Source organism: Xiphophorus maculatus, chromosome 23, assembly GCF_002775205.1.
Source record: "Xiphophorus maculatus strain JP 163 A chromosome 23, X_maculatus-5.0-male, whole genome shotgun sequence".
Taxonomy (NCBI): Eukaryota; Metazoa; Chordata; class Actinopteri; order Cyprinodontiformes; family Poeciliidae; genus Xiphophorus; species Xiphophorus maculatus.
Genome location: NC_036465.1, coordinates 11,824,414 through 11,849,922, shown reverse-complemented (window position 1 = coordinate 11,849,922; position 25,509 = coordinate 11,824,414). Strand labels below are relative to the sequence as shown.

Below are 25,509 nucleotides of genomic sequence, written 5' to 3'. Positions count from 1 at the left end.
TCAGTCTTTTGTCTGGGTTTTCAGTAGACTGTAGCTTCTGCCATGTGGAGGAAGCTCAAAAAATGAGTGTCAGGGATGAAAGGATTTGTGTGATCCAGATAGATGAATCAGTGGTTTGGCTGGACAACCCAATACTTTTCACAATATGGCATATGTTGCAGGCAGAAGAAAATCCTCCTCAACATCATCATATGCTTTAGAGTTAGAAGCATCTCAGTCCTGTAGAAAGCATGCCGGTTATTGGTGAGTGTTGATTTCTTGCACCCTATGAGTATGATTGGGTTTAATAGACATGTACTGTATATATCTAGCATATCACATCCATGGATATCTAGAGTAAAACAGTCCAAAAGTTTGAAGTTTGAAGTCCTGATTTGGATAACTAATACATTTTCTACATTTAGCTGTGATTAGAGAGGATTAGTGAACTTGGGTTAACAAGTCTATGGCAAATGCAATAGAGCACAGGTCTCAAACTCCAGTCCTCTAGGCCCGATGTCCTGCAGTTTTTAGATGTGCCCCAGGTACAAAACAGTGGAATGAAATGGCTTAATTACCTCCTCCTTGTGTAAATAAGTTCTCCAGAGCCTTGCCAATTATCTAATTATTCCATTCAGGTGTGGTGCAGCAGAGGCACATCTAAAAGTTGCATTACACCTGCCCTTGAGGACTGGAGTTTGACAACGTTGCAATAAAGTGTCTTGCATCCTAGCAGTCATAAGAATGTCTCATTACTCTGAGATACAACTAGATTCAGGTCAACTATCTTCTTAGGCAGTATGACATTATTGGAGAATTCAAACTTAAAAAGTAAAATGGTGAAATCCCAGAATAGATTGAAACCATACAAATATATAATGGCAATACCTTATCTTTTGATGCTTTTTCTAGTAGTCATTATTCCAGTGTTTTATTGACTTGGGATAATAATCTGAATCACAAGTTTGTTACTTTGTGAGATGAAAAGTTGTGAGATCCACTATATGCAAATTATGTACAATATTTATGCAGGGAATTTTCTAGCAAGATTATCCTTCATACTGAGTTTAATTTATTTGATTTAAATTCAATACTGTTCTTTATGATGTTTATGTTTATGATTGTAGACGTCTGCATTTCCTTCTACGCTTAGTAAACCTTCATCTGGTTATGCACATATCAAAAATGTACGAATGAATATTTACTACATCAACCTTTATACCACTTTGCAGCCAAATCATCTTTCCCAGCATAGTCACAAAATATCCAGAATATATAATGAAAGAATCTTTCTTTGATAATGAAAAGTTTTCATAATCAAAGTGTGTTCTCTGATAAGTCACATGAAATTCTGACTTCAGAAAGTCTAAATAAAATTTTTAAAAGTTGATTTTAATCTTGTAAGAAGTTTCTTTTTGTTATTTATCAGAGTTTAGTACCCTAAGATTTTGGTCAGTTTAGAAAACACAAACTCTTCCTGATTGTGATAAACATCATAAATATTAATACAATCTCTATTTTACATTATTTGTTTTAAAATAAATCAGGTCAAAAGAAACAAATCAAAGTCAGGTTAAGATATTTGTAAGCAGTCAAAGCAAAAAAAACATGGCAGAGAAAATTTGTGTTTGATTTATTTCAGCATATTCTTTACATTAAAGTACAATATTCTTATGTGCTGTGTGTCATCAACATAACGCATTTAGAATCTGTTAATATGTTTCAAAGTCGTGTTATTATTGATATAAACAGATCTTTATGTTAAGACATCACCTCAATGATTTCACTCTTTGCCTTTGTGAACTAAAAGAAAGTTAAATTTAATAAATTGCCACAAATAAAGGTTATATTTAACAACAGGTGGTTTAACTTTTAATTTTATATGTTCCACGTCTATGCTACACTGGGTCTAATAAGACTATGAAAAACATTAATCGAAAATCTTAACCCAGCAAATGCATCACATGTTTCAGCAAGACAATTAAGTAGTAAATCTTCATCCAAGCTGTACTTTTATTATATTTTCTTTTATTTTTTTATATATATCCTAAAAGTTATGACACTTTAAAACAACAAATTCTGTTGTTATGAACTAAACAAAATGAATTACATCCAATAAGGAACATCCCTTGAAAACTGCACATTGCGGAAAAAAACAATAAAAAAAAGAGAGAAAGTAAGACAATACAATAAAAAAAACACTTTTCCTTCTGAAGGCAGCAAAAAATAGATCGTTTTTACCTGAATCTGCTTTTTCTTCAACTTCTGTTGCAATGAATATAAAATTGGTAACAAATGAAATTCACATACCAGTAATTGAATTATAAGCTTGACCTTCATTTAAAAAAATCTGTTAATCTGAGGTTAAAAATAAGACATCAGCCTAAACACACTTGCTTAAAACTTAGTGTAAGGATTACACATAAGTAATATCTATATTACTGGTCTTAAGAATGAGAAGCAACAACTAATTCATCACTTTAGAGCAAAGTAAATCAATCCAAATATATTTAACTTCAGTGTAGACCGTCTCCTCTTGACCCGATTTAACGTTCCTTCTTTCTCCTTTTTTAGCTTTGTTCTTGTTAAATGTTGATGCCGAATAAACCAAATTATCTTCTCTCTGGGAAGACAATAAAAAACTTAGATAATAATCCTAACCTTGAGTAAAAATGTCAAAATAAATTATTTTTTCTCTGCCTTACCTGTTGACTTTGATTATCACCAGGACTTGTTGCCGGACCTGTTTGTACAGTGAAGAAAAGTAGTAATAAGAATGTCAAACCTATTGAAAATAGTTTTGATAAATGCATAAATGAAACTTACATTACCATTGCAACAGCCACATTTTTTCTTCTTGATTTTATAAATGAGCCAAGATATTACAGCAAGACTTATAACCAAAGTCGAGCCCAAGGAAGGAAGTAATATTTTGGAAAAATCCTCTGAGTTGGGACCTGGAAAATTAAAAAAAATATTAAAAGAAGAAAAAAATATCTTGAAAATTAAATTCCAGTAATATTTCCATCATAATTGTGATTTAGAAAAGTTCCCTAGATACCAAGACGTTTTGCTCCATTTCCAAATAATATCTGTCCACATGCAGCCACAGCACAGCTATAAATCCCAGCATCAGAGGTCTCCGAAAAGTTGTAAAAACATTTTTGTGCAGAAGGAGTTTCAGGAATCCTTTCACACTCATCGCCACTGTTTTCTTGTAAATAGAGTAAATTGGGATGAGAATTATCTGATCCAGCTTTGAACCAGTACACCCTGTTATCTGCTGGACATGTTTTCCTCTCAGAGTAAGCAAGAACTGAACACTGCAGAGTCTTTTGGGTCTCTGACTGAATGGCAAAAGATGGAGAATCCTCCAGAAAAACAGTTACATCTGATTCTTTTCCTGGAAAAAAAATAAAAGTTTTACTCTCACAACCAGAAGATTATTACTCACAAGTAAAAGTGTGATTTTCAAAATACGTTATTGCATTTACCTCTAATTTGTAGAAATGTTCCATTCATAAATATGAAGTCAAGTTGTCTGATTTTAACACAGTAGTAAAGTCCAGTGTCGTTTCGCTTAGCGTCATTAATATGAAGAAGAAATTCTCCATCCTCTTGTTTGGTTTGAATTCGAGGAATCTTTGACTCTTCATCATACTCAAAGTTAAATGTTGCTCCAAGAAATTCTGGCCAGTTTCCAGAAACCAGTCGGATCCAGTACAGAGTTTCTTGGTAGAGAGCAGAGGTCTGGAGAGGACAGCTTAGGTTCACCTTTTGTCCAGCAGTCACAGTTTTTACCTCAAAATTATTTTCTGTGCAAACTGAAAATAAAACCCACAATTCAGTTTATTATTTAAAAACAACTCAATGTAACACAGAGACAAATATGCATAAGAAAAATGCCTTCAGAGCTAATTATTATTGTACATTTTCTGTTTGTGAATATACTTACATGCAAAATTGAACGTGAGCACTGCATAAAATAGGAAAAGCATTTTTGTAATAATCCACTATAGCGGCACATACAACTAAGAGGCGATTGTAAGATGGACCCTCCTAATATAAAGTTGCAGAGTGGGAGTGAACAACTTCACAACAATCTGATTGGCCTTTTTAATCATGAGGTTTCACTGTACTACAACCACAGTGGAAATAATGTAAATCTTTTTTCCAACCTTAACACTTGAAACAAATGTGTACACTTTCTTTATGGTGAATTCCTTCACCAGTATATATGAAGCTCTGCAGAGGCCTGGTAATTCATCTGATTGAGGTCAATTGGAGAAGAAAAGATCCAGGATGATAGCTCTTGAGGACTGAAGCTGAACACCTCAGGAGTGTTGAACTCCACTACCCTCACTCATGTTTAGTAATACTTGAATCCTCCGTGGTAACCACTCGGGGGTGCCTAAATGCTTGCTGTCACCAAGCAAGGCCTAATTTCACAAAGCTTCTCCTTGGAGCTGGAGTCTCCAGCCAAGCTTTGCCTCACAGAGCAGCTTCCCCGACGCCTCCCCAGCTCAGCTTCTTCAGACTAGTGGCAGCAAGAAATAACAAACTACTTATACGAACTACTTTTCAGTTCATAGCTCCAAAGAAGGGTTGTAAACGGCATACTTGATGAACATTGTTGTGATGATGTGCTGAAGGTGGAGAGTTTGAAAGAGTAGGAACTCCTTAAAGAGGCAGAGTCACAATTTTAAGGTATTACATTGCAATGTCAAGTTTCTGTTACTTATGTCTGGCAGATGCTATTGACCTCTTCATCTCCTCTGCTTCTCCTTGCATAGTTGTTGGGGTAAAAGTGAGGTGTCTGTCTCCAGTCATTGGGTAAGAGGAAATACACCCACTACAACACAAATAATAAACAACCATGCACACAGATTTAGTCTTAGGGCAGTTTAGAGAGACCTATTAATCTAAAGATCACTTTTTTACTGCACTATCAAAGGAAGCCACATTACTCAGACAGAACCCACTCATGTATGAGGAGAACATGCAAAGTCAATACAGAAAGGCCCAGCCAGGCCCTTCTAACTGCAAGGTAACAGTGGTACCAACTAACTTTTTTCATTAATAAAAGGTAACAGGTACTAGTTGTTGTTTTTTTTTTGTTTTGTTTTTTTTTAAAGTCATGTATTACTCCTGTATAGTCTGTCACATAAACTTCCAATAAGATGGGCTGAAGTTTGTTATTGTAATATGGGCAAAGGTGAAAATGTTTAAGTCATATTAAAACTTTTCTAGGCTCAGTAACTATGCTAACTTAGCTGCTGACTGCAGAGAAGTTGAGTCATAGAAAAGGTTCTGTTGTAGCAGTGGCGCAAAAGGTGGCTATGCAGTGTATGCAACACATAGGGGCGCTGCACTAGAGGGGGCGCAAAATCGATGTGGGAATTTTTTTGTCTAGTCAGCATTTTATGTGCTTAACAGCTGATTGTGTATGAAATGGTCAATAACAGAGGAACAGCACTGATTAGGCGCCCCTCCCCTCCCTGCCAGCCGTTCTCCCTTCCCATATAGGTAGCTTGGTGAGATGTTTGCATCCACCTCAAAAATATGTAGTTGCGCCCCTGTGTCGTAGTCACACCCATTACATCTGAATGTGATTAACAGTAGACATGTGAAAATATCATGGAGGAATTATAATTACTGTAATAGCCCCTATAATAATAAATAATTTTGTAGAAATGTTCCATTCATAAATATGAAGTCAAGTTGTCTGATTCCCCAGCAGGGAAATAAATTCCCTGCTGGGATGAATAAAGTAATTCTATTCTACAAATTACTTGACAATACATATTTTATCTTAGGTCAAATTATAAGAACATTGAAAATCTTTATTACGCACTTTAAATCTCTCCTTATGAGTAAATAATAAAGCCATAAAACTTTGCTTTGTTTTTTAACAGAAGGTTTTATCTGCTGCAATTTCCAATGTTTCAGAACAGCCTGTGTTATTTCCATGATACAAAACTCGATGGCCAAAGGTGACAAGAACTTAAACAGTTTCTGAAACAAACCACAACACTTGTGTGACTGAAGGGTGTTTGTCCCACTGCAAAGTCACACCTCACGTTTCCTGTTTGTTGGCTATTGCTTGCAGTCTCAGAAATGCACCATGTGCACGTACAAAATGAGCACACACCCTAAAAATCGGAAAGGAAGACCACAAATTTGTTTAAAATACATATACAAGTTAAGTTGGGTTCATTTTACTTTGACTCATTCTACATTAATGGCTCCAACTTTTTGTTGCTTGTAGCAGGCTATTGAAACTGAAGTTGGACTTCTGCGAACACGTGTTTTATTTCCTGTTAAGCTGACTGCTGTAGTGAGAAAAAGAAAGAGCCACAGAAACAGACCCTCACTCTCAGATGAGTAGTCATCTTGTGAAGTGATTAGAAAGTAATTTTTTGGTAAATGATTATAGATTAGAAAATCTGTTTCTTTCTGCAGTTAAAGAAAAAATGTGGTGTATACATTTGAACAGATTGTTTAATGCAGTGGTTCCCAAAGATTTTCTTCTGGGACCCCCAGAGGTTCCCAAAGATTTTCTGGGCCTCCCTATGGATTACAATAAAACCCCACTGAAAAAAGAAAAAAAAAAATCAACTGGGCACAGACATCGTTCAGTCAGACATAAACCTACAGTATATACATATTTTGTTTTCAAACTCCACTGAAGTTTATTTCACACGTCAGGCTGCAACAAAACACACTACAGACCATCTTTACAGTGAAACACTTTTGTGTAACTGTTTTTTTTTGTTTGTTTTGTTTTTTTCATTAATCCATACCGCTTCCAGCGCCCCCTCTGCAATGGCACTGCACCTCCCATAGGGGGCGCACCCCACACTTTGGGAACCACTGGTTTAATGCTTTTGGTATTATGCTTTTCTTCATGTAGCAGAAATATTAAAATATCAAAATAATTCTGCAGTTAAAAATAGAATATAGTAGAAAACATGAACTAATTAGTGTATTTAAAATCATTCTTTAGTTTTACATTTTGCTATGGATGACAAATCACTAGACCTCAAGGCCCTGATGGGTGTGTAGGGATGTAATAGTTCAGAGACGTAGATTTTCATTTGTAAGTGCAGGTCATGGTCTATCTTCTTAAATTAGAATAGTAAAGTTTATATATATGTACTTGGTCCTGTCAGCTGGTTTCATTTGCAGCTGTGCTCATCTCACATAAATAAAAAAGTCTACAAGTGTAGAAAGGAACTCAAAAAAAGCAGCACCCAAATGAACAACAAGCTTTATTCATTTTTCAAGAAAAGTGTAATATATTGTATAATTATTTAGGAAAATCCTTGATTAAAGCAACTTCAAGAAACTGAGGACTGATATGGTGGTGAGAAAAGGAAGAAAAAGTCAAATAAATTCAGAATATAAACAAAATAGCAGTAGAAAAAAAACAAATGCAGTTAAGATTAGCTACAAAATAAAATAATCAATAATAATTAATAATCAAAATATCAAAGTACTGGCGTATCCAAAAAAAGATAACAAAATCTATGAAAATCCAAAAAATCCCAAAGAAAAACAGGTTTACTTTGTTTCACTGTGTTGCTTGAAATTAAAACTTTAGGGATTACATGCTAAGATAAATCTTTTTTTTTTTTCCTGCATAACAGGTCACTTTCTCTACTTCCTTTACATCCCACTTCATCATCCAGTACAATATTTAAAATGTAGCTCCAGAAAATTTCACATAACATATCAAATCAAGCATGACACATTCATCCAATTGGTCCAAACCTTGATTGTTAAATTTAGGAATCTAATTTTAGATGTGCCACAGGCACAAAACACTTAAATGAAATGGCTTAATTATCTCCTTGTGTAGATAAATTCTCCAGAGTCTTGCTAATGACCTAATTATTCTATTCAGGTGTGGTGCAGAGTCACATCTAAAAGTAGCAGAGCAGTGGCCCTCTAGGACTGGAGTTTGACACTTGTTCCCTAGTGCATCCTGTTATTTCCTTGGTAAAAAAAAAAAAACAACAAAAACAACTATATGATCAAAACTGATAAGAACTTGTTTTTAATAAACAGTGTCTGAAACAAACCACATCACGTTTTCTGTTGGTTGGTCATTACTTGAGGTCTCAGTATGTGCATGTACAAAATGAGCACACATACACGCACACCCCCGCACGCACGCATGCACACATAAATATCGAAAACACAAAAAAACATCAAAATACAAAAATATGCATGCTGCACTCAGATGAACAATTAGCTTTAATTGGTCATTGAAGGATCTGCTCGGGAAATTCATGTTTCAAGCAACTTATAATTCAAAATACCTTAGAAAACTAAACTTAACAGGGAACTAATAACAATACTAAATGTATGTTTGGGTATTGAGAAACAGATTTCTGATGGAATGGTGAGCAGAGGAACAAAAGATGAAGAAAATGTCAGTAGAAGAATAAAATTGTTGCAAAAAACATACATTTTCACAGCATAACATACATTCTCTTTGTGTATGTTATGCTGCTTAATGACCAAACACAATATTTAAAATGCAGTTCCTCAAGTTTCACATAACATATGCAATCAAACATGACTCAATAATCCAAAACTAATTGATCTGAACTTTGATTGTTAAATTTAAGAATCTTGTTGATGACCTACTTTAAGGATCCAGCAGTCTGGTGACACTATGAATGAATCCAAAAGTAAATTAAAGAAAAGTTGAAATCAGCAAGACACTGGCATATAATTTGTACATGATGAAATGTTAAATTATATATATTGTATTTACAGTCGTAGACACTTTCTTCAAAAAAACAGTACATACTGTCTTACATTGTGACATTATTTAATACATGTGAAACACATGTTACATGGCAGCTATAACCCAAAGGCTTTTATAGCAGTATAAATCTTCTCTCTTTGAGCTGATGAGTTTATTGGTCCACTCTCCTGTTTCATCACAGTGAAAATGACAGCAGTGTAGATCCATTTGCTCTCATGTCCCTATAAAAATGATTGAGCAAGGAAATGTTATTAAAATAGTGTTAAGAAAGTAAGTGAATATTTTATGCTTTACCTTTAGTCTTTCCTGACTGCAGTGTTTATGCAGCTCAACACCATCTGGATCATAAAATAAACTATGGTTATAGAAAGAAAACTGCTCTTGCTGCAAACTGAATATGTATTATATAGTACCTTGACAGGAGTCACTTTTCTTTTTGATGATTATGCATATAAGGACAACAATAACCGTCAGGCTTATAGCCAAGACAGTGCACAGAAGAAATATGACAACTTCCAGTGACCGTGAACTGGATTCTGACAGTACTGACTTCTGAACAATAGTGCTGTTTAATATCCCCTCTGTGTTTCCTGTATGAAAGCAATAACAAACAATTAACTTTGATAAAATATTGAAAACAAATTTTCACATTATCCTTGTTACCAGGACTGTACAGTATGATGGAATCTTAAAAATCAAGACTAAACTTAACCTTGATAAAATTATGGTCAAGTCATCAGACTACAGCTAAGTGCTTGTAAGTTACATCCTTCATTAGATTATTTTTTAAACACTTTCACCACATGCACAGAAAACCTCATCATTACAAAAACTACATGCTTAATATCAATACTACATGTTACAACTTAAGTAGTTGCTAATTATCCAGGTAAGTTTTGATTAATGTAAATATCAGTTAATTTGTAATAAGATTCGCCAAAGCAAGTTATTCAGTACAAATGGAAATAATTTCAAAAATCAAAAAAATGAAAAATACTAAACAAAAAATAGGCTGTGCCGATCCTGTAACCCTTTGAAATGGACAAAAAACATTAAAAGAAAAGTTTTATATGAGGGCATAGCAACACTGCAAAGCTATAATAATACTGTAGTTAAGAAAAAATTAATAAAATGAAAATAAGAAATTAATAAAATATTCAATTTTCAGATACAGGAAAAAAAACAGCAACACACTCAGAATACCATAGTTCTCATGTTGGTAAAACAACAGAAGTCCAACTGCTTTAACTCAATACTTACAGTGTTTTTGTATCGTTAGGGTATTAAAATGATTCAAACCAGAGACTATATATCTACCTTTTACCATCAAATAAGTCCCAGTCCATGTAGATTCAGTCCAGCCTATAAGAGCGCAGTGATACATTCCTTCATCTTGTTGAATTGTCCTCAGGATTGTTAGATTTCTAATTATTCCATCATTTGTTGCTCTGAATCTTGAAGTAGCAAATTCTGGTCCGTAACTGGGATCAACATTTTTTGGCTGCATTACGATTAATTTCAGAGTATCTCCTTTACTTTGCTTGTACCATTGAAGCCACGTGCTGGTCTGAAAGTTTTCCATAGTACCACAAGTAAAAGTTACAGGTTCACCAAGCTGAACGGAGACTGCTGGAACCAAGGCATCTGGGTAAAGTAACAAAAAAAGAAGTAATCTACAATAAAAATCATTCAGTAGGAAAATTATTGAAACGAACATCTAATTTTGCTACTTAATATAAATCTCAGTTAATATAACTTACAACCCTGGTGAAGGAGAATCAGTGTGACCAGCAGCAGACGCATCTCGAAACTGGCCTGCTTGCGTGTCCTGATTATCCTTTTAAGAGACGAAAGGAGGTGTGGTGTGGCAAGAGTAAAAACGCACATGACCTATAATAAAAGGCCGTTTCCTGCCACAAGATCTCTTTAGAAAAATGCTATATATTCCTATTGAAATTACAATAGCCATGTAAGTAATGATTTGACAAAAAAAATAGTACAAGATGAAGATAATTATTATCTGTAGTAGTAGCAGTGGTATTTGTATAGTCGTATTTCTGTATCATTTGTACTGCATTCTATATCAATTTTTAAAAATCTGAAAGAATAAACCCTGTACTTATATTGATTTAAAAAATCTATTAATTGGCACCAACCACTCCATCACAACAAATGCATTTCCCTAACAACCTTTAACCACCACCACATCTACTCCATTAAAAAATTTTGAGAAACTGCAGAGACCTGTACGGAAGAGGATTAGGGCCACAGAAAAAAAAAGAAAAGAATTCTGAGATTAAAGTCAGAATTCTGACTTTAATCTCAGAATTCTGACTTTAATCTCAGAATTCTGACTTTAAACTCAGAATTCTGACTTTAATCTCAGAATTCTGACTTTAATCTCAGAATTCTGACTTTAAACTCAGAATTCTGACTTTAATCTCAGAATTCTGACTTTAAACTCAGAATTCTGACTTTAATCTCAGAATTCTGACTTTAATCTAAGAATTCTGACTTTAATCTCAGAATTCTGACTTTAATCTAAGAATTCTGACTTTTAACTCAAAATTCTGACTTTAATCTCAGAATTCTTTTTTTTTTTTTGGTGGCCCTAATCCTCTTCCGTAGACCTGGGCATTATATTCTCTAGGATTATTATCATACCCCAGACTGCAGATTTAGGTTTAATGTGATATTTTACTTCTACTAACATTTTTCTTCTAGAAGCAATATTTATGTTTTGGAATGAGCCAACTAATGTCTCAGTTTGTATATGCAGAGAAAACTAAAGATATCAGAGACGGCACAGAATTCTTCTGAGTTTATCACCAAAGATTAAAGTACCAGTGAAACCTAAAAAAAACTTTGTCAGCAATTAGAAAAGGGGTTCACAACTTTAATGCCAATAAAGATTTCTCCAGTTATTACTAGAAGGATAACGACAACTTGAAAACAGATAAACACAGGAGTGATTTAACTTTTACTTTGTTTTATTGTCTTTTGGGAGATTCGTGTTTCATTTCTTGTCAAAAGTTAAAGCAGTTTATAACACATTGTAGAAGTGTTAATATCCTTTACAGAACTGTATACAGTAGAATGAGTTTATTCCTACTTGTTATTTTTGGTAGTAGTTTTGAGTACCACCATTTTCCTATCATTCCTATGTTCCTTGGAGAGTTGAATGAGTTAGTATCGACTGATCACCTATTAGTATAAATAGCTCAAAAGAAAGGGCTATCAGTGGTTAACATTATGGTTAAAAACAAATAATAGGCTTGCAATTAATTGTTGAATAATGGTTTAGATTCATATTATTCTATTCGATAAACTACTAACGTCCTCTTAGACCTTCTTCCTGTGTCGTAGTGTGGATCCCGTCCAGAAGAGGGTGCTGATGCTCCTCCTTTAATGGAGTCAGTTGTTAGCCGTCAGAGAAACAATCATGGTGGAGGCGTCCTAGAATAGGAGAGTGTAATGCTCCAAATTCATGTGGGATGTGAAATGCGCAATTCTGTTTTGAATATAAACACTCGACAAACTCCATAAGTTTCACCTTAAATATACGGAGCAGTGTCAACTTCTCTACCAAATATTGCTGATGTCCAAGGAAAGGATATGAGGATGTGATGACAGAAACGCAGAGGCATTGTGTGAGGAAAAATATATAATAAGATAGAAAAAGACATGATGGCGATAAGAAAGATTGGTTTTGAGGGGTTTTGTGAGTAAATGCACCTCAAGGAGCCAAGTTTTACCATTCCATAGCCATCCCTAGTTATCATTGTGATTTCCATGCTACCTTAGTAGATGTTGGTCATACTTAATGTATGATGCTTTTCTTGGTTCAGAAACATTGAAAATACTTGCTTATTTAGTTCTGATTAAAGTTGAGTAATTTTTTTTTTTTTTTTTTTTGAAGACTGACAGACTTTTTACTTTTATTTAACAAAGACACAATGTTCCAGTGTTCAATAGTTAGGACAATAATTATTTTTTTAAAAATACAGAAAACACAACCAACTGCTAAATGCCACAACACAAGAATTAAAGTCCACAGGATGAGGTTTGGTTCTACTCTGTCTACTGTATGTTAACCAAGGAGAGTAAACTCTCACCAAATAATTGATTAAAATAAAAGTGTTATATAAAACACCTACAACATCCTAGATGAAAACCTTTTGCATATTTGCAATAATTTATACAATTTTATGATGATTTAACTGAATGTATAAAGACTATTGTTTTTCTAGTTATTTTTTGTTAAAAACCAATAATTAAGAGTAGAGCATTATAACTACCCCACATTAATTTCAAAAGCACAATTTAATGTGTTGCATGCAGATTAACTTTAGAAACTATACATTTAATATAAAGTTGGAGTTGAAGATATTTAAATACATGGAGGTAATTCAATTTTAAATCTTTCTACTTAATATATTTAACATAAAGAATCTGTCATGTAGGCAAAATCATTAAAGTATTTAACATTCTGATTTTACACACTTCACTTTCATTAGAAGTTCAAATTTAATCCATAAATCTTTATTTTTGATTAGTAACAGCATAAACATGTATTAATATTTGCATTCCCATGCAGGTTTACACACACATGTTCACCCCGATCCTTTAACCTGTGAATACACAATTTCAGTCATCAGCTCTCTCTTCTGCTTTCCTCTTGATGCTCTCCCTTCAGAGAAATGTAATGCAGCGTAGTTCAGACCAGCTCCATCTTCAATCTGTTTAGAAAAATGTATTTTCATTTCAAATGTACCTTTTAATGTTCCGCTTTTTAGCATTTCAAACCACAAATTTGGCAGTAGAAGTAGTGTTATTACTTACAACGTCCTCTGGTTTTTGGTTAATATTGCCTCTTGTTTGTGAAGAAGAGCTTTCTGTAAATATAGAACAAACAGGATTTCTTATTTTGAGTGTACTTATTTATTCCTAAAAAGTTAAATTATCAATTCTTGTGCTCTAATCACTTCTTCAAAACCTACAACTCAGTGACTAACACAAACCTTTATAGCGTTGACATGATGATCTTTGCATTCGAAAGCAGAATAGAGCAATATTACCAGTCAAAGAAATGGCCAAACAGATTACTGTGACCAACAGCATGCTGATTTTTGATGTTTTATCTGGAGAACAAAGGAAAAGAATGTCATTATTTCTATAATAGATCATTTATTTGTTCTGATTTTGGCTGTTTTGTAGAATACTTTAACTGGTATAAACAAATTCATACCATATCTAAGACTTGTTCCATTTCCAAATACTATCTGTCCACAAGTGGCCACAGCACAGTAATACATCCCGGCATCAGAGGAACTGAAGCTCTTAGAGAAGTTATAAATACATTTCTCCTGAGAGTCAAACCTCTTATCACAATTTCCAGCTTTTTTTCCATCAGTGTAGATCATATCTGGGTACGCTTTATTTGATCCGGTTTTGAACCAGAACACACGAGGTTCTTCTGAACAGGTCGTATTTTTTGAATCGGAGAGGACGAAACACTGCAGGGTCACCAAGTCGTCTGGATGATGGGGATGAAAAACTGCTGGCTGCTGAACAACAGTGTAGCTCATGGTCCTCTCAGAATTTACTATAAAAAATGAGAAAACAAATATCCTTTGATTATGATAATCTACATTCTGTACACCTACGAATTCAAAGAAATTGGGATATTAGATTGGTAACTTTCATCCTAAAGGAATTATTTCAGATATGTTGAAGTTATATTGTCTCAAATATATGGAGAACAAGGTGGTTTTTTGTTCAGATTAAAATGCGGGGCAGATGAAAAATAGTCTCTAACACATAGCTATGACAAATTAGATTTTATAAAAAATATATGTAAAAAATATATACAAGATTACAAATAGTAATTAAATTAAAAATAATGGCCTTTTTCTACATTTGGCAGAGTTTATTGGTTTTGGAAAAATAAAACAAGCTTTGAACCGTATTAGTGTGAGCAACTTTTTATCCAAAAGTATTTGCAAGCATTTTTATAAAGACAGTTTCATTGTACATTTGTTTTAAAATTGATTGTGTACTTGTGTAAAATATTAAAATAAAATGAATATTCATCATCATCTATCTATGTCCATCTGTTTTCATTGGACATTAAGATACACAGCAACAATGAATTTGTGAGCTTTTTATATTGTTTACCTTGTATCGACAAATAGGTTCCACTGCAGGTAGATCCATACATGTCCGTTTGAATACAGTGATACATTCCTTCATCTTGTTGCACTGTTTTCAAAATTGTTAAATTGCTCATTTTATTTGTGTTTCTCACATCAAATCTGGAAGTTGAGAATTCTGGTCCATAAGTGGGATTTATGAGATTTTGCTGACTCACAATCAATTTCAGAGTGTCGCCTGCATTCTGCTTGTACCAGTGAATCCATGTGGTGCTCTGAAAATTGTCAGTAAAAGCACAAGTCAAAGTCACAGGTTCACCAAGTTCAATTGTGACCACTGGAGCCAAAGTATCTGCAATATGGAAAAAAGATGCAGGTGAAAATCATGTAAATCAATAAGGTACAACATGAAAAGATGTTTACTTTGAACCAAAAAAGATCTTTGACAATATATAACAAAAAAATTTTCTTTCAAAATTTATACATCTGTATTACTTACATCCTTGATGAAGAAGTGACAGTATGAGCAACAGCAGAGTCATCGTCACAATGTCTTCAATCTGATTCTTGATCCTTTAGTGACCTGGGGAGGCGTGGCAGTCTCAAGTGTCAAATGCATCTGATTGGTTATCGCAAAATATGCAATAACAAGGCATTTCCTGTTTGTACAGTGAGCTTCTATTCTGGGTTTTGTGCTTTCATGTAGCAATTTGAATATTTGATGGGTTTTTTTGTTCTGATCTATAGGTAGCACATGGGTCAAGAACTACAAGGAAGGTTTTTCATAGCATGGCAAAACTTTCTTACGCAGATAATTACAATGATTTTTATGCCATGAGCTTTTCAGTAGCACCACCAGCAGGTTAGCTTTTCTTTTGTCTTTGAAGACCACAATGAATACAAATAATTTACAGGTATAATAGATTATCAGATGTTGAAATGTTACTACAGTGCATACATCATCATATGTATGATGATGTATGCATCAGAGAAGGGGAATCAATAAATATTTAAAGTATTAAAGAAATCACATGCTGCATTTCTATTATTTAAAGGGGTTTAGTAATTTAAAAAAATATGTTTCAACCAAAGACAACTGTTAGAAATAGCATCATCATCCAACATAATTTGATGATGACGCTACAGCTTTTACAGCACTTTCATTATTTCCTGTGACTATCATTGGTTACACATAAAACCATAGAGTGAACAGTTTTACTGCACAGGTCATCTATGCAGGAGACATGAGTGAACTCTGTGGTAGTAAACAAGTAAAGATCAAAGGTTTCACCTTTCTAAAATGCACAAAAAGCTAAGGTAGTGAAGTAAAGGACTAAATCTCAAAGTCATATCATCATAAGAGGGGAAGGCTCATCTTAATGACAGAAACAATATTGTCTGTCACAACAACACCCAGTTATAACATTAAGTAGCTAAATGAAAAAAAAAAAAAACATAAATGGAAGCATACCTGGAAAAATGCACAGCAGTGACAGTAAACATGGTCACAGTGCGCAGAGTGCACAGAGGAGTACATTTTAGTGGTACCTTGATTCTTAATTTGTCTTGAAAACAATTGTTATTAGATGAAATGACCAACTGTTTGCTTGGGAATGTTTCAAATTATACCTCTACTAAATTTCTATGTATCATTTTTTTACATACATTTTGCACAGTAAATGGTCAGCCTGTATTGTGGTTTGCTAGAGGTTCTGGATTGCCACAGCATATTTTCGGAAGGCTATTCACTTCACGAAGTCCATTTTTCACAGTCTGCCATATTCATTTACTCTCTCGTATTAATATGAGTGTTTATTTTTAGATCTGTAGATTATTTTCTGGAACGTTCCATTTATTTTGATACCAGAACAAAACAAATAAATTCTGTAGTTCCTGAGATATGATGAATCGTCTTGGAGCATATCCTGGTTTCCATCCACAAAGCTGCTTCTCTTGGCCAACTACAATCTTGGCTTCGAAACATTAACTGATTGGACAGCAGAAAGACTATTTTTATGTGCAAGTTGTGTAAAACAGTTAGCCTATTGCCAAAGTTATTAAGACCTAAAATACAATCGTGACACAAAACATGCTGTAGCAGCACAGACGTCCCCAAAGCTAAAGGCAGTATCCACAGTTCATGTAAAGAAGTATATTTCTAAAGACGTTAGATGAATGATAGTTGGTTCCTGAAACACTTGAAGCTTCCTCCCCAATCTGCCTTTCTTAATCCTTCCTCCTGTTACTCCTTGAGTTTCCACTGGATCCATAAGTAGGAAAAACTTAAAAAATATTAAATAAGATAGCAACAGAGTTGGGAGGTAAATAATTACTTTTGCTTAATTACATTTATTTGAGTGAGTTTTTTGGGGGGGGGAAATCCTTTAGGAGTAGTTTTTCTACACAGTACATTTTACATTTTGTTACATGAATTATTTTAACTTTTATTTGAGTAAAAGTTTTGGATACTCTATCCACTGTGAATAATTTTACTGAATCAAATTTGAACATGTTTTTACTAAAAAATGTGCCATATACAGACTTACAACTACAGCTTAAAGTGAGAACTCTGGATTGAACACAGCTTGTTCTAATGTTAGTTTATATCTGTTGAGCCTGCTGAGATATTTGAAAGTCAAAAAGATGCAGTAAAACTGCATATTGTCACCATAAGTACTAACATATGGATACATGACCTACAGTAACTATTAGTTTTATATAATTTTTTATTGAAAAAAAATGGAAATGTTTCTCTTCTAAGTCAAAATGGAAAGGGAACAGAACACAAGAGATACAACCTTAACAACTGTAGTAAATAATCCAAGAATGATCAGAAAGTACAGATTAAACCAAAAACAGCACATATGGATTATTATAAAGTATTACTAATACTACTAAAACAAAAACAGCCACAGTTTCCTCAGAGGAATACAAAGTTTAGATGTAGGATGTAAAGGATAGATGTAGAAACTTTTGTCTTGTGTGTTATTTTTTATTTTCACAAAACCACTTCCTTAGATTTACATCAAAAGGTACAGTCATGACAAAAACATCATTATGTAATGAAATATGTGTATCTGCTTTGTCCTCTTACACCACTGTGGGTTATGTCAGACGACCAGGTTCTGCTGGAGGTTTTTCCTGTTAAAGGGGAGGTTTTCCTCTCCACTGTCACTGCATGCATGTTCTTTATGAGGGATTGCTCTAAAGTCAATGACACAACACAAACAACTGTCTGCTGTTGCTACATGTTGCAAGAGCAGACAATTATTGACTGTGAATGCTGCAAGTCAAGAACTTAATTGAGTCTTAAATTGGAAAGTTTTAAAACTAATTTGAAAATTAATTGAACCTAATTGAACTTTGTTCAATTGGAATTTATGCATAATTGAATTTAGATGACTTTGTTGTAAAGTGCTATGAAATGACGTAGTGTGAAATGGCACTATATAAATTGTAACCAGAGTATTTTTTTCCAATTTCTGTTATATTTACTTTTATTTATTTTATTTATTTAAATATTTATTTTAAAATAAAATCCTCCTATCCTTATTTTTTTTTAAAGCACAAAAATTAATTAAAGAACAAACACCATTAAGTGTGTCTGTTCTCGCGTGGTTTTAGTGTCGCATAACTAGCTGTACATCAGCATCTTAATGGACCTTACCAAGCTCCGCCCACAACCGACCCACGTGACCGCAAGTCTCACAAGCAAAGCCTCGCAGCGTGTTATTTCTATGTAAACATGACTGATTAGTGCATCATTTCTAGCGGATTTTCACGATATATCAGCTACTAAATGGACAGAGGAACTAACAAGTTCATGTCATCATCTGGGAGGAGGTTACTGGTTTCTCAGACACAAGTTGGTTGCAAACCTGAGGCCAGCAGGTGTCAGTCAGTTATGGTAGATCTGAAATTTGGTTTGATGACGTCAATATGAGAGGCTACAGACTGATAGGAGGAACCAAAGAGCTCTGTAAAGGTAAAGGCAAATCTTCTGAAGCTGGGATATAATTCATTTAATTTCACATAATTACCTCGGTAGAAGCCATTTGTTTGTTAAAATTTTATGAAATATATTTGCTCTATTTGATGTTTGTTGTGAATGACGTAAACTCACAAACGAACGAGGTAATTAGTCCAAGGTTTAGAAACTACAGCGGCTGTAATGCGCCACAGCAAAGGTAAACAAAGGTAAAATAACCCGAACAGGTGATCAACTCAAAACCACTCTTACCTTTTTACTCTCTCTCTCTCTCTTTGTAGTTTAAGGACACCTGTTACCGTGGCAACCGCCTGCTCCCCGCAAGACGAGCAAAGATTACGTTAGAAACATAACATTCAGTCCGTTATGATATCAATTTTCCAGGCTTGATATTTATTTCTCGATTATTAATCAGCGCTTTTTTGATATTGTCAAAACCCAGGGTTGATTATCAGGTTCCTGTTTCAGATCCAGATCCTGGATTCTGATGCCAACTGGACCAGACTGGCGAGCTAAACCATGCATCGAATCGAGAGAAACATCACATCCTGTCAACTCCTTCCAGTCTGGAACAAGGTATTCAAGCCCAAAGCCACACTTTCACCTTCACTCTGGACTAGACCAATTGGATATTTTTCCATCATCTCTCTTACCTCCACCAAGGAGCTGAACTGTTAAGTGTTTTAGATAAAGGAAAAAAAAAAAAATCATATTTTATGGACTATTTGAAAAACTTGTTTGTATATATTATTATAAATGTTGTTTAATACATTCACTAATTTTGCACTATTTAGTTGTGTGTGTTCTTACAAATTGCCACTCCCTCCAGCAGTCGAACCAATGATTTTTCTGATCTGATTTATTATTAACTATTAATTATTATTAAAGAATTGACAGACTTTTTATTACTCAAAAATACAACATCTAGAATTCAACAACACAGGTTTCAATTATATCAATTCTGTGTGGAAAATCAGAAAGATCCATCTGGATAGAGCTGATTTTTTTCCATTCATTATGCGTTTCACATTCATAAAAGATGTATGATAGGTTTATTTAAACAAAAAAAAACAATACAATATGGTAAGGGTGGCAAACTTGTAATTATTTAAAAAAAAAAAATTCATCACATCTCTCATCTATCAAAGTTTTATTTGAATTCACAACTTTTGTGTGTTAGCAACAGTATGCTCTTTCATCTCAGAAGTGAGGTTTTCAGTGAAAGCTGGCATACGTCACTTTCAAGCTGATCCTTTAACCTGTGAATACACACTTTCTTCAGTCATCAACTCTCTCTTTTTCTTCCCTCTTGATCTTTTGCCATCAGATAAATGTAACGCAGCGTAGTTCAGATCAGGTCCAGCTTCAGTCTATTTAAAGAAACATTTACACTCAGTTATTTTGTAATACTCAGATGTATTGATCTGGATTACAAAAAATAAATTCAGTGATTTAGATAATTACTTACATCATTTTCCATTTGGCTAAAGTTGTTTCTTTTTGGTGAGGAAGAGCTTTCTGTAAAAGTGGCAGCATCACATAATTAGTTGATTTCAATGTATATGCCGTTTTTATTTTATGTGATTTTATTAACATTTTTCTTGTATCTACATCTTTGAAAAATATAATTCAGTCACGGAAACAAACCTTTAACTCGTTGACATGCTGATCTTTGTATTCGAAAGAAAATGAAGACAATATTACAAATTACAGAAATCACCAAACAGATTATTGTGACTATTGTGACCATCAGCATGTTGTTTTCCTCTGTTTTACCTAGAAAACAAAGAGAAAGTATGTCATTCCCTATAACAAGAGCATGTTGATGCTTCAGAAAAGATCACTTTTACTGATTATTTTAGATATTTTGAATAATTGATTTATACAGTCATACCATTTTTAAGGTTCAGTTCATTTGCAAATAATATCTGTCCACATGTGGTCACAGCACAGGAGAGGGTCTTGGCATCAGAGGAGCTGATATTCTTAGACAAGTTATAAAAACATTTCTTTTGAGAGTCAGATGTTTTGTCACAGTTTTCTGATCTTTTTCCATCAATGTAAATCATGTCAGGAAAAGACTTTTCTGATTTGGCTCTGAACCAGAACACACTGGGTTCTCCTGAACAGGTTGTGTTCTCAGAGTCAGAGAGGACCGAACACTGCAGAGTCTCTGAGCCTGTTGGACGGGTGGAACCAGAGGTTGTTGGCTGTTGAACAACAGTGTAGTTTGATGTCCTCTTATATCCTGTGAAATTATATATAGTAAACTTAAATAATACAATTAGAGTACTGCTAGAAAAAAAAGCATTTTAGTGTTATTTGGTAGAGACATATAAACATGTTTGTCTATTTTTTTTAGTTTGGTTCTGTTGAATTATTAGTAATATTATAAATATAAATGGTCAAATACTGAAAAAAGCTAAGTCACAACACTTGGATAAGACAGCTTAAATATGGAACACTTAACTATATTTCATATCGATAGATGTGTGTGTTTGACAAAAGGGGTCTGTATTTTTTAAAGTTCTACAGCTCTAACAATAATTACATATATTTATTTTGTTCTTTATCTTCCAAATTTTATCAAATGTGAAAGATAGTGGTTCCACTATCTTTTTTTTAATCATATTGAAAAGCCAATTTAACCACTATGAAGTTAAGTTTTTATTAAAACAATTCTAAACTTTATCTCCTTTTAAAATGCAAATTATTTAAATTACAATCAAGACTTGTATAATATTACAAACAGTAAAGAATAGAAAAAAAAGTAAATACCAATAATTTTTTGGGCTTCCAACATTTTTGCAGAAATCTACAAACAGGGTTCTACAGTTGTAGATTTCTGCACCTTTTCTTATTGGTTTTATAATTGATTTCATTATTGTTTAATAAGTGATAACATTTTTGGTGTGTGGTTTAGCAGAGTGAATAGTAATTTCCAAACTTCGCTAAGACCAGATCATTTACAACCCAAGTTCTCTAGTTCTTAATATACCCGCTGCAGTAGAGCAAAACATTTCCCAGTATCAAATACAAACTAGAATTTTATCATTTTCTTTATCCTTTGAGAAACAATTTAAATAATATAATAACTGCTGATTCTGGAACTGAAATAAATTTATTTTGCCTTTCAGTCTACATTTATTTCAAATGTTATGTGATACAACACCATAGACAAACAAAAAGGACATGTTATATACAAAAATATTGAAGATAAACTTTGCGTTCTGGTTCTTAAAAGTTACAGACTGAAAATGTGGTCCGAAGATACCTCTACAGACCACATGAGTCATTCTTCTTGTATGCATCTTTCAGAAACATGATCCTGTATAAAGATGCACATGGGTCTCTGAGAGTTAAAATATCTGTAAAATAATGAAAGAGAAGGATGTCTGATTTACCTTTAATTGATAAATAAGTCCCATTCCATGTAGATTCAAGTGTATCCCTTTGAGCACAGTGATACATTCCCTCATCTTGTTGAACTGTTTTGAAAATTTTAAGAATGCTGCTGTCCCCGGTGTTTGCTACATTGAATCTTGAAGCATCGAATTGTGATCCATAGGTTGAGGTTGTTGTTCGCTGCTGCATTACGATTAAATTCAGAGTATCCCCAGCACTTTGCTTATACCAGTAAATCCATGTGTTGCTCTGATATTTCATACTAAACTCACATATCAAAGTCACAGATTGACCAACTTCAGCTGTGACCACTGGAACTGATGCATCTATATCAGGAAAAAGCAGAATTGAAGCAATAAAGAACAACATAAAAAGAAGAATATTAGATTGTTGAAGTGGGTGTACCTGTGTGTGTGAAGTATACATTTCAAACATATGTGAAATGTATGTCTCACATACGTCAACAAGAAAATATTCCATCTCAGTTCATGAAAAGTACTTACAGCCTTGATGAAGAAGTAACAATGTGAGCCATAACAGAGTCATGGTGACAGTGTCTTCGTTCAGAAAAAATATCCTGTAGTAACTGGGGGAGGTGGGGAGATCATGAATGTCAAATGCGTCTGATTGGTTACTTCAGAATATACAATCAAAGGGCATTTCCTGTACAGTGAGCTTCTCTTCTCATTTTTATGATTTATTTCATTTTGTTAAATAGTTTTGGGTTTCCATGCATTGTAAGTAGTTCTCTACTAAAGTCAAAATATAAACAGAAACAAGGTAATGAATAATCATGACAAAATTCTCTGGAACAGGGAACAAAACACTATTCAGTTCCTTCCAGTGGGACTTTTGATACTGGGAGGAGGCTGCTAGTTTCTCATAGTAAGAGCAGTAGGAGCTGGTTGCAAACCCTAAGTAGGCCAGCAGGTGTCAATCTTCATGTGATAAAATGCAAATTAACTTAAATAAATGGATCCAAAACCCAACTGTGGAGGTTCTAGACCAAATTTACCAGGAACGGCAGGGTGAGGCCAGTGTTTTTTTTTTTTTCATGGAGGCACGGAAGAATAGAATGAAACAAACAAAGAAGAACAGGGCAATATTTCATTCTTTATTGTACTGGGAGAACCAAAGAGCCACTTGCAACTCCAGAGCTGTAGGTCAGACAAATTAAAATCCCTATGTTAGTACCTCGTTTGTGAGATATCTGACTTTTTTATATATTGTTCTTATGGATAGAAAAGCACCACAAACCTATGTGCAAAATACAAAAGCAAAACGAGTCAAACATGGGCTTTTGCAGGCCTTCTAAGATATAAACAAAAACTTTTTATAAGAAGAAAAAGGGGGAAAAAATATATCCAAATTATTTGGACTATTTCTGAGTCACAGGGTAATAAAGTTATCTGACAGTTTTGATTGTCTGTTTTTTGTGTTGGTAGTCTGGTTAATAAAGGGCCATTTTCATGTCCAGTTCCATCTTAGCCTTATACAAACAAACATAAACATGCAGCTAATAAATCAATTTTCAATCTGATTTTTGCACCAAAGGGGAAAGGCTCAGTAAATGTGTATAAATTAGCAATTTTAAATTGACATTTGTGACTTTATACAAAATAGACCAGGGTGTATTTGCTAATTTATTCCAAGGGAACACAAAACATACTGTGAGGTATCGCTAAAGAATTCCCCACATCCCATCGGGGGCTCCATACCTGAAAATTAATAAACATATTTATTACAGGTAAAATTTTCAAATGTGTTTAGAAATGCACCTTGACTTCCAAGTGCTCTATTAAGTGTTTCTCTAGAGCTATGCTTTTATGTTAGAAAATCATAATAACATAATTATGGTGATTTTACAGTCGATACTGAAATATTATGTCACAAGTTGTAAGTTAGCAACGTGACTCCTTGTCAGGAGAATTAAGGATTGCTTTTCTGGTAGAGTTAAGTGGATTTCATGAAGGTGTGAAAATCAAGGGTGGAAAGGCAAATAGTTTCTGTTTTGTTTTCTGAAGCAGTACTTTATTTGAACAACCAGGCACCAAATGCAGGTAAGAACTGCTAGTGATGTGGAGTGTTGTTTCCAAATTTCAGCTTGATGTTAGTTCCAGCTTTTCAAACCCACACAGACGCATGATATTTAATCAATGGAAAGTTGAAAAGGGGAAATTTTCAAAAATTAACTTAATAGAGACTAAAAATGATTAGGCAATCAAGCAACTGGTGAAGACGAGCACAGATTCTCATCACTTGATTGCTGATGATCGACCGGTTAGTGTTTTGCAGGCCTTCTAAGATATAAACAGAAACCTTTCATAAGAAGAAAAAGGGGAAAATATATATCCATATTATTTGGACTATTTCTGAGTTGTCCAGAAATAGTACTGCTGCTTCAGAGAAAAAAGGATGACTTAGAATATGCAGAAGACCAGAACAGTCCTGAATAATGACATCTGGATTTGGGCTCTAAATGAAAGCCAGAGATTACGCTTTTGATGGAGTTGTTTAACTTCCTGGGAGAACGTTTAGACAGAGTCTATGAAACATTAGTCTGGTCATTGCTTTCCTATGCAATTCTCCTCAGTTGCTGTCTCTCTTCAGTCCTCCTTCTGGGATTTCTCGCATTGAGCTGGATTACTCCTGTAGAATTTCAGTCTGGCCAATCGGCAAACAGAAGGAGAAGTTGTGAACGATGACGATGATTTTGTGCGTTTTAGAATTTTAGTCTGCCTGCAGTTTTGCAATGGCAGCTGAAGAAGTGAACAAAGTCATTCAGTCCATGTTGGCCATGCTTCAAAATATTTAACATCAACCTCCGCTTCGTTCAGCTCAGCACTTTGTTTACAGTGCAGGCAATTTCCAGGAAGCTTCATATTGTCGAGTTAGCGCATTACACATGTCTCAGACAAACCTTGGTGATTAGGTCAAATATAAAATTTCAATAGTCCATTCCTCAGGGAACCAATAGTTTCTCAATAGCTGTGGGAGAAAATAAGACAGTGATGAATGGCACTTGAACCTTCATCCTAAATCATGTGGAATACAAATGTAGATGCATTAAAAGCAGCATACAGTCTTCCTAGATGTGGTGTGGCTAGATGTTCAACGAAAGGCACATAGTTTCTTTATATCTGGACTCATGTATCTGATGTGTGTAAATAAGACTAGAAGAACAAATTGACTTTCTGATGTCAACT

The 25,509-nt window shown here is 34.1% G+C and overlaps 4 protein-coding genes across 5 annotated transcripts; all 4 read right to left on the bottom strand.

The window, feature by feature from the left end:
* Positions 1–1,633: 1,633 nt before the first annotated feature.
* LOC111607062 lies at positions 1,634–4,002 on the bottom strand. 2 transcript variants are annotated; one of them, XM_023328903.1, is made up of 6 exons: positions 3,935–4,002; positions 3,474–3,803; positions 3,041–3,382; positions 2,806–2,936; positions 2,685–2,722; positions 1,634–2,602 (listed from the first exon to the last, which is right to left on the bottom strand). In XM_023328903.1, exons 1-6 carry the CDS (start codon positions 3,975–3,977, stop codon positions 2,455–2,457), a joined length of 1,032 nt encoding a protein of 343 aa, XP_023184671.1. In that variant the 5' UTR covers positions 3,978–4,002; the 3' UTR covers positions 1,634–2,454. The 2 variants fall into 2 exon arrangements, with proteins under 2 accessions (XP_023184671.1, XP_023184670.1); XM_023328902.1 differs by having other exon boundaries at positions 2,811–2,936.
* Positions 4,003–8,220: 4,218 nt separating this feature from the next.
* On the bottom strand, positions 8,221–10,553 carry LOC111606922. Its single transcript, XM_023328371.1, has 5 exons — positions 10,519–10,553; positions 10,076–10,402; positions 9,172–9,348; positions 9,053–9,096; positions 8,221–8,979 (listed from the first exon to the last, which is right to left on the bottom strand). Exons 2-5 carry the CDS (start codon positions 10,338–10,340, stop codon positions 8,854–8,856), a joined length of 612 nt encoding a protein of 203 aa, XP_023184139.1. The 5' UTR covers positions 10,341–10,402; positions 10,519–10,553; the 3' UTR covers positions 8,221–8,853.
* Positions 10,554–13,371: 2,818 nt separating this feature from the next.
* On the bottom strand, positions 13,372–15,452 carry LOC102217260. Its single transcript, XM_023329052.1, has 6 exons — positions 15,410–15,452; positions 14,936–15,262; positions 14,007–14,363; positions 13,780–13,899; positions 13,601–13,653; positions 13,372–13,497 (listed from the first exon to the last, which is right to left on the bottom strand). The coding sequence occupies exons 1-6, from the start codon at positions 15,450–15,452 to the stop codon at positions 13,372–13,374; spliced, it is 1,026 nt and encodes a 341-aa protein (XP_023184820.1).
* A 4,465-nt stretch (positions 15,453–19,917) lies between these two features.
* Positions 19,918–22,844, bottom strand: LOC111607052. Its single transcript, XM_023328882.1, has 6 exons — positions 22,807–22,844; positions 22,303–22,629; positions 20,793–21,146; positions 20,546–20,674; positions 20,367–20,416; positions 19,918–20,268 (listed from the first exon to the last, which is right to left on the bottom strand). Exons 2-6 carry the CDS (start codon positions 22,562–22,564, stop codon positions 20,140–20,142), a joined length of 924 nt encoding a protein of 307 aa, XP_023184650.1. The 5' UTR covers positions 22,565–22,629; positions 22,807–22,844; the 3' UTR covers positions 19,918–20,139.
* Between the last annotated feature and the right edge of the window lie 2,665 nt (positions 22,845–25,509).

Coding starts and splice junctions, on each gene's coding strand:
- LOC111607062 (XM_023328902.1), bottom strand. CDS start 3,977: ATGCTTTTCCTATTTTATGCAGTGCTCACGTTCAATTTTGCAT. Junction 3,804..3,934: donor GCTCACGTTCAATTTTGCAT/GTAAGTATATTC, acceptor TTTTATTTTCAG/TTTGCACAGAAAATAATTTT. Junction 2,937..3,040: donor AAATGGAGCAAAACGTCTTG/GTATCTAGGGAA, acceptor TTAATTTTCCAG/GTCCCAACTCAGAGGATTTT.
- LOC111606922 (XM_023328371.1), bottom strand. CDS start 10,340: ATGGAAAACTTTCAGACCAGCACGTGGCTTCAATGGTACAAGCAAAGT. Junction 9,349..10,075: donor GACTTATTTGATGGTAAAAG/GTAGATATATAG, acceptor GCTTTCATACAG/GAAACACAGAGGGGATATTA. Junction 8,980..9,052: donor GCAGTCAGGAAAGACTAAAG/GTAAAGCATAAA, acceptor TCATTTTTATAG/GGACATGAGAGCAAATGGAT.
- LOC102217260 (XM_023329052.1), bottom strand. CDS start 15,452: ATGACTCTGCTGTTGCTCATACTGTCACTTCTTCATCAAGGAT. Junction 14,364..14,935: donor AACCTATTTGTCGATACAAG/GTAAACAATATA, acceptor CATTTTTTATAG/TAAATTCTGAGAGGACCATG. Junction 13,498..13,600: donor ACCAAAAACCAGAGGACGTT/GTAAGTAATAAC, acceptor TTTTCTAAACAG/ATTGAAGATGGAGCTGGTCT.
- LOC111607052 (XM_023328882.1), bottom strand. CDS start 22,564: ATGAAATATCAGAGCAACACATGGATTTACTGGTATAAGCAAAGTGCT. Junction 20,417..20,545: donor AGCATGTCAACGAGTTAAAG/GTTTGTTTCCGT, acceptor CCACTTTTACAG/AAAGCTCTTCCTCACCAAAA. Junction 20,269..20,366: donor TTAGCCAAATGGAAAATGAT/GTAAGTAATTAT, acceptor TTCTTTAAATAG/ACTGAAGCTGGACCTGATCT.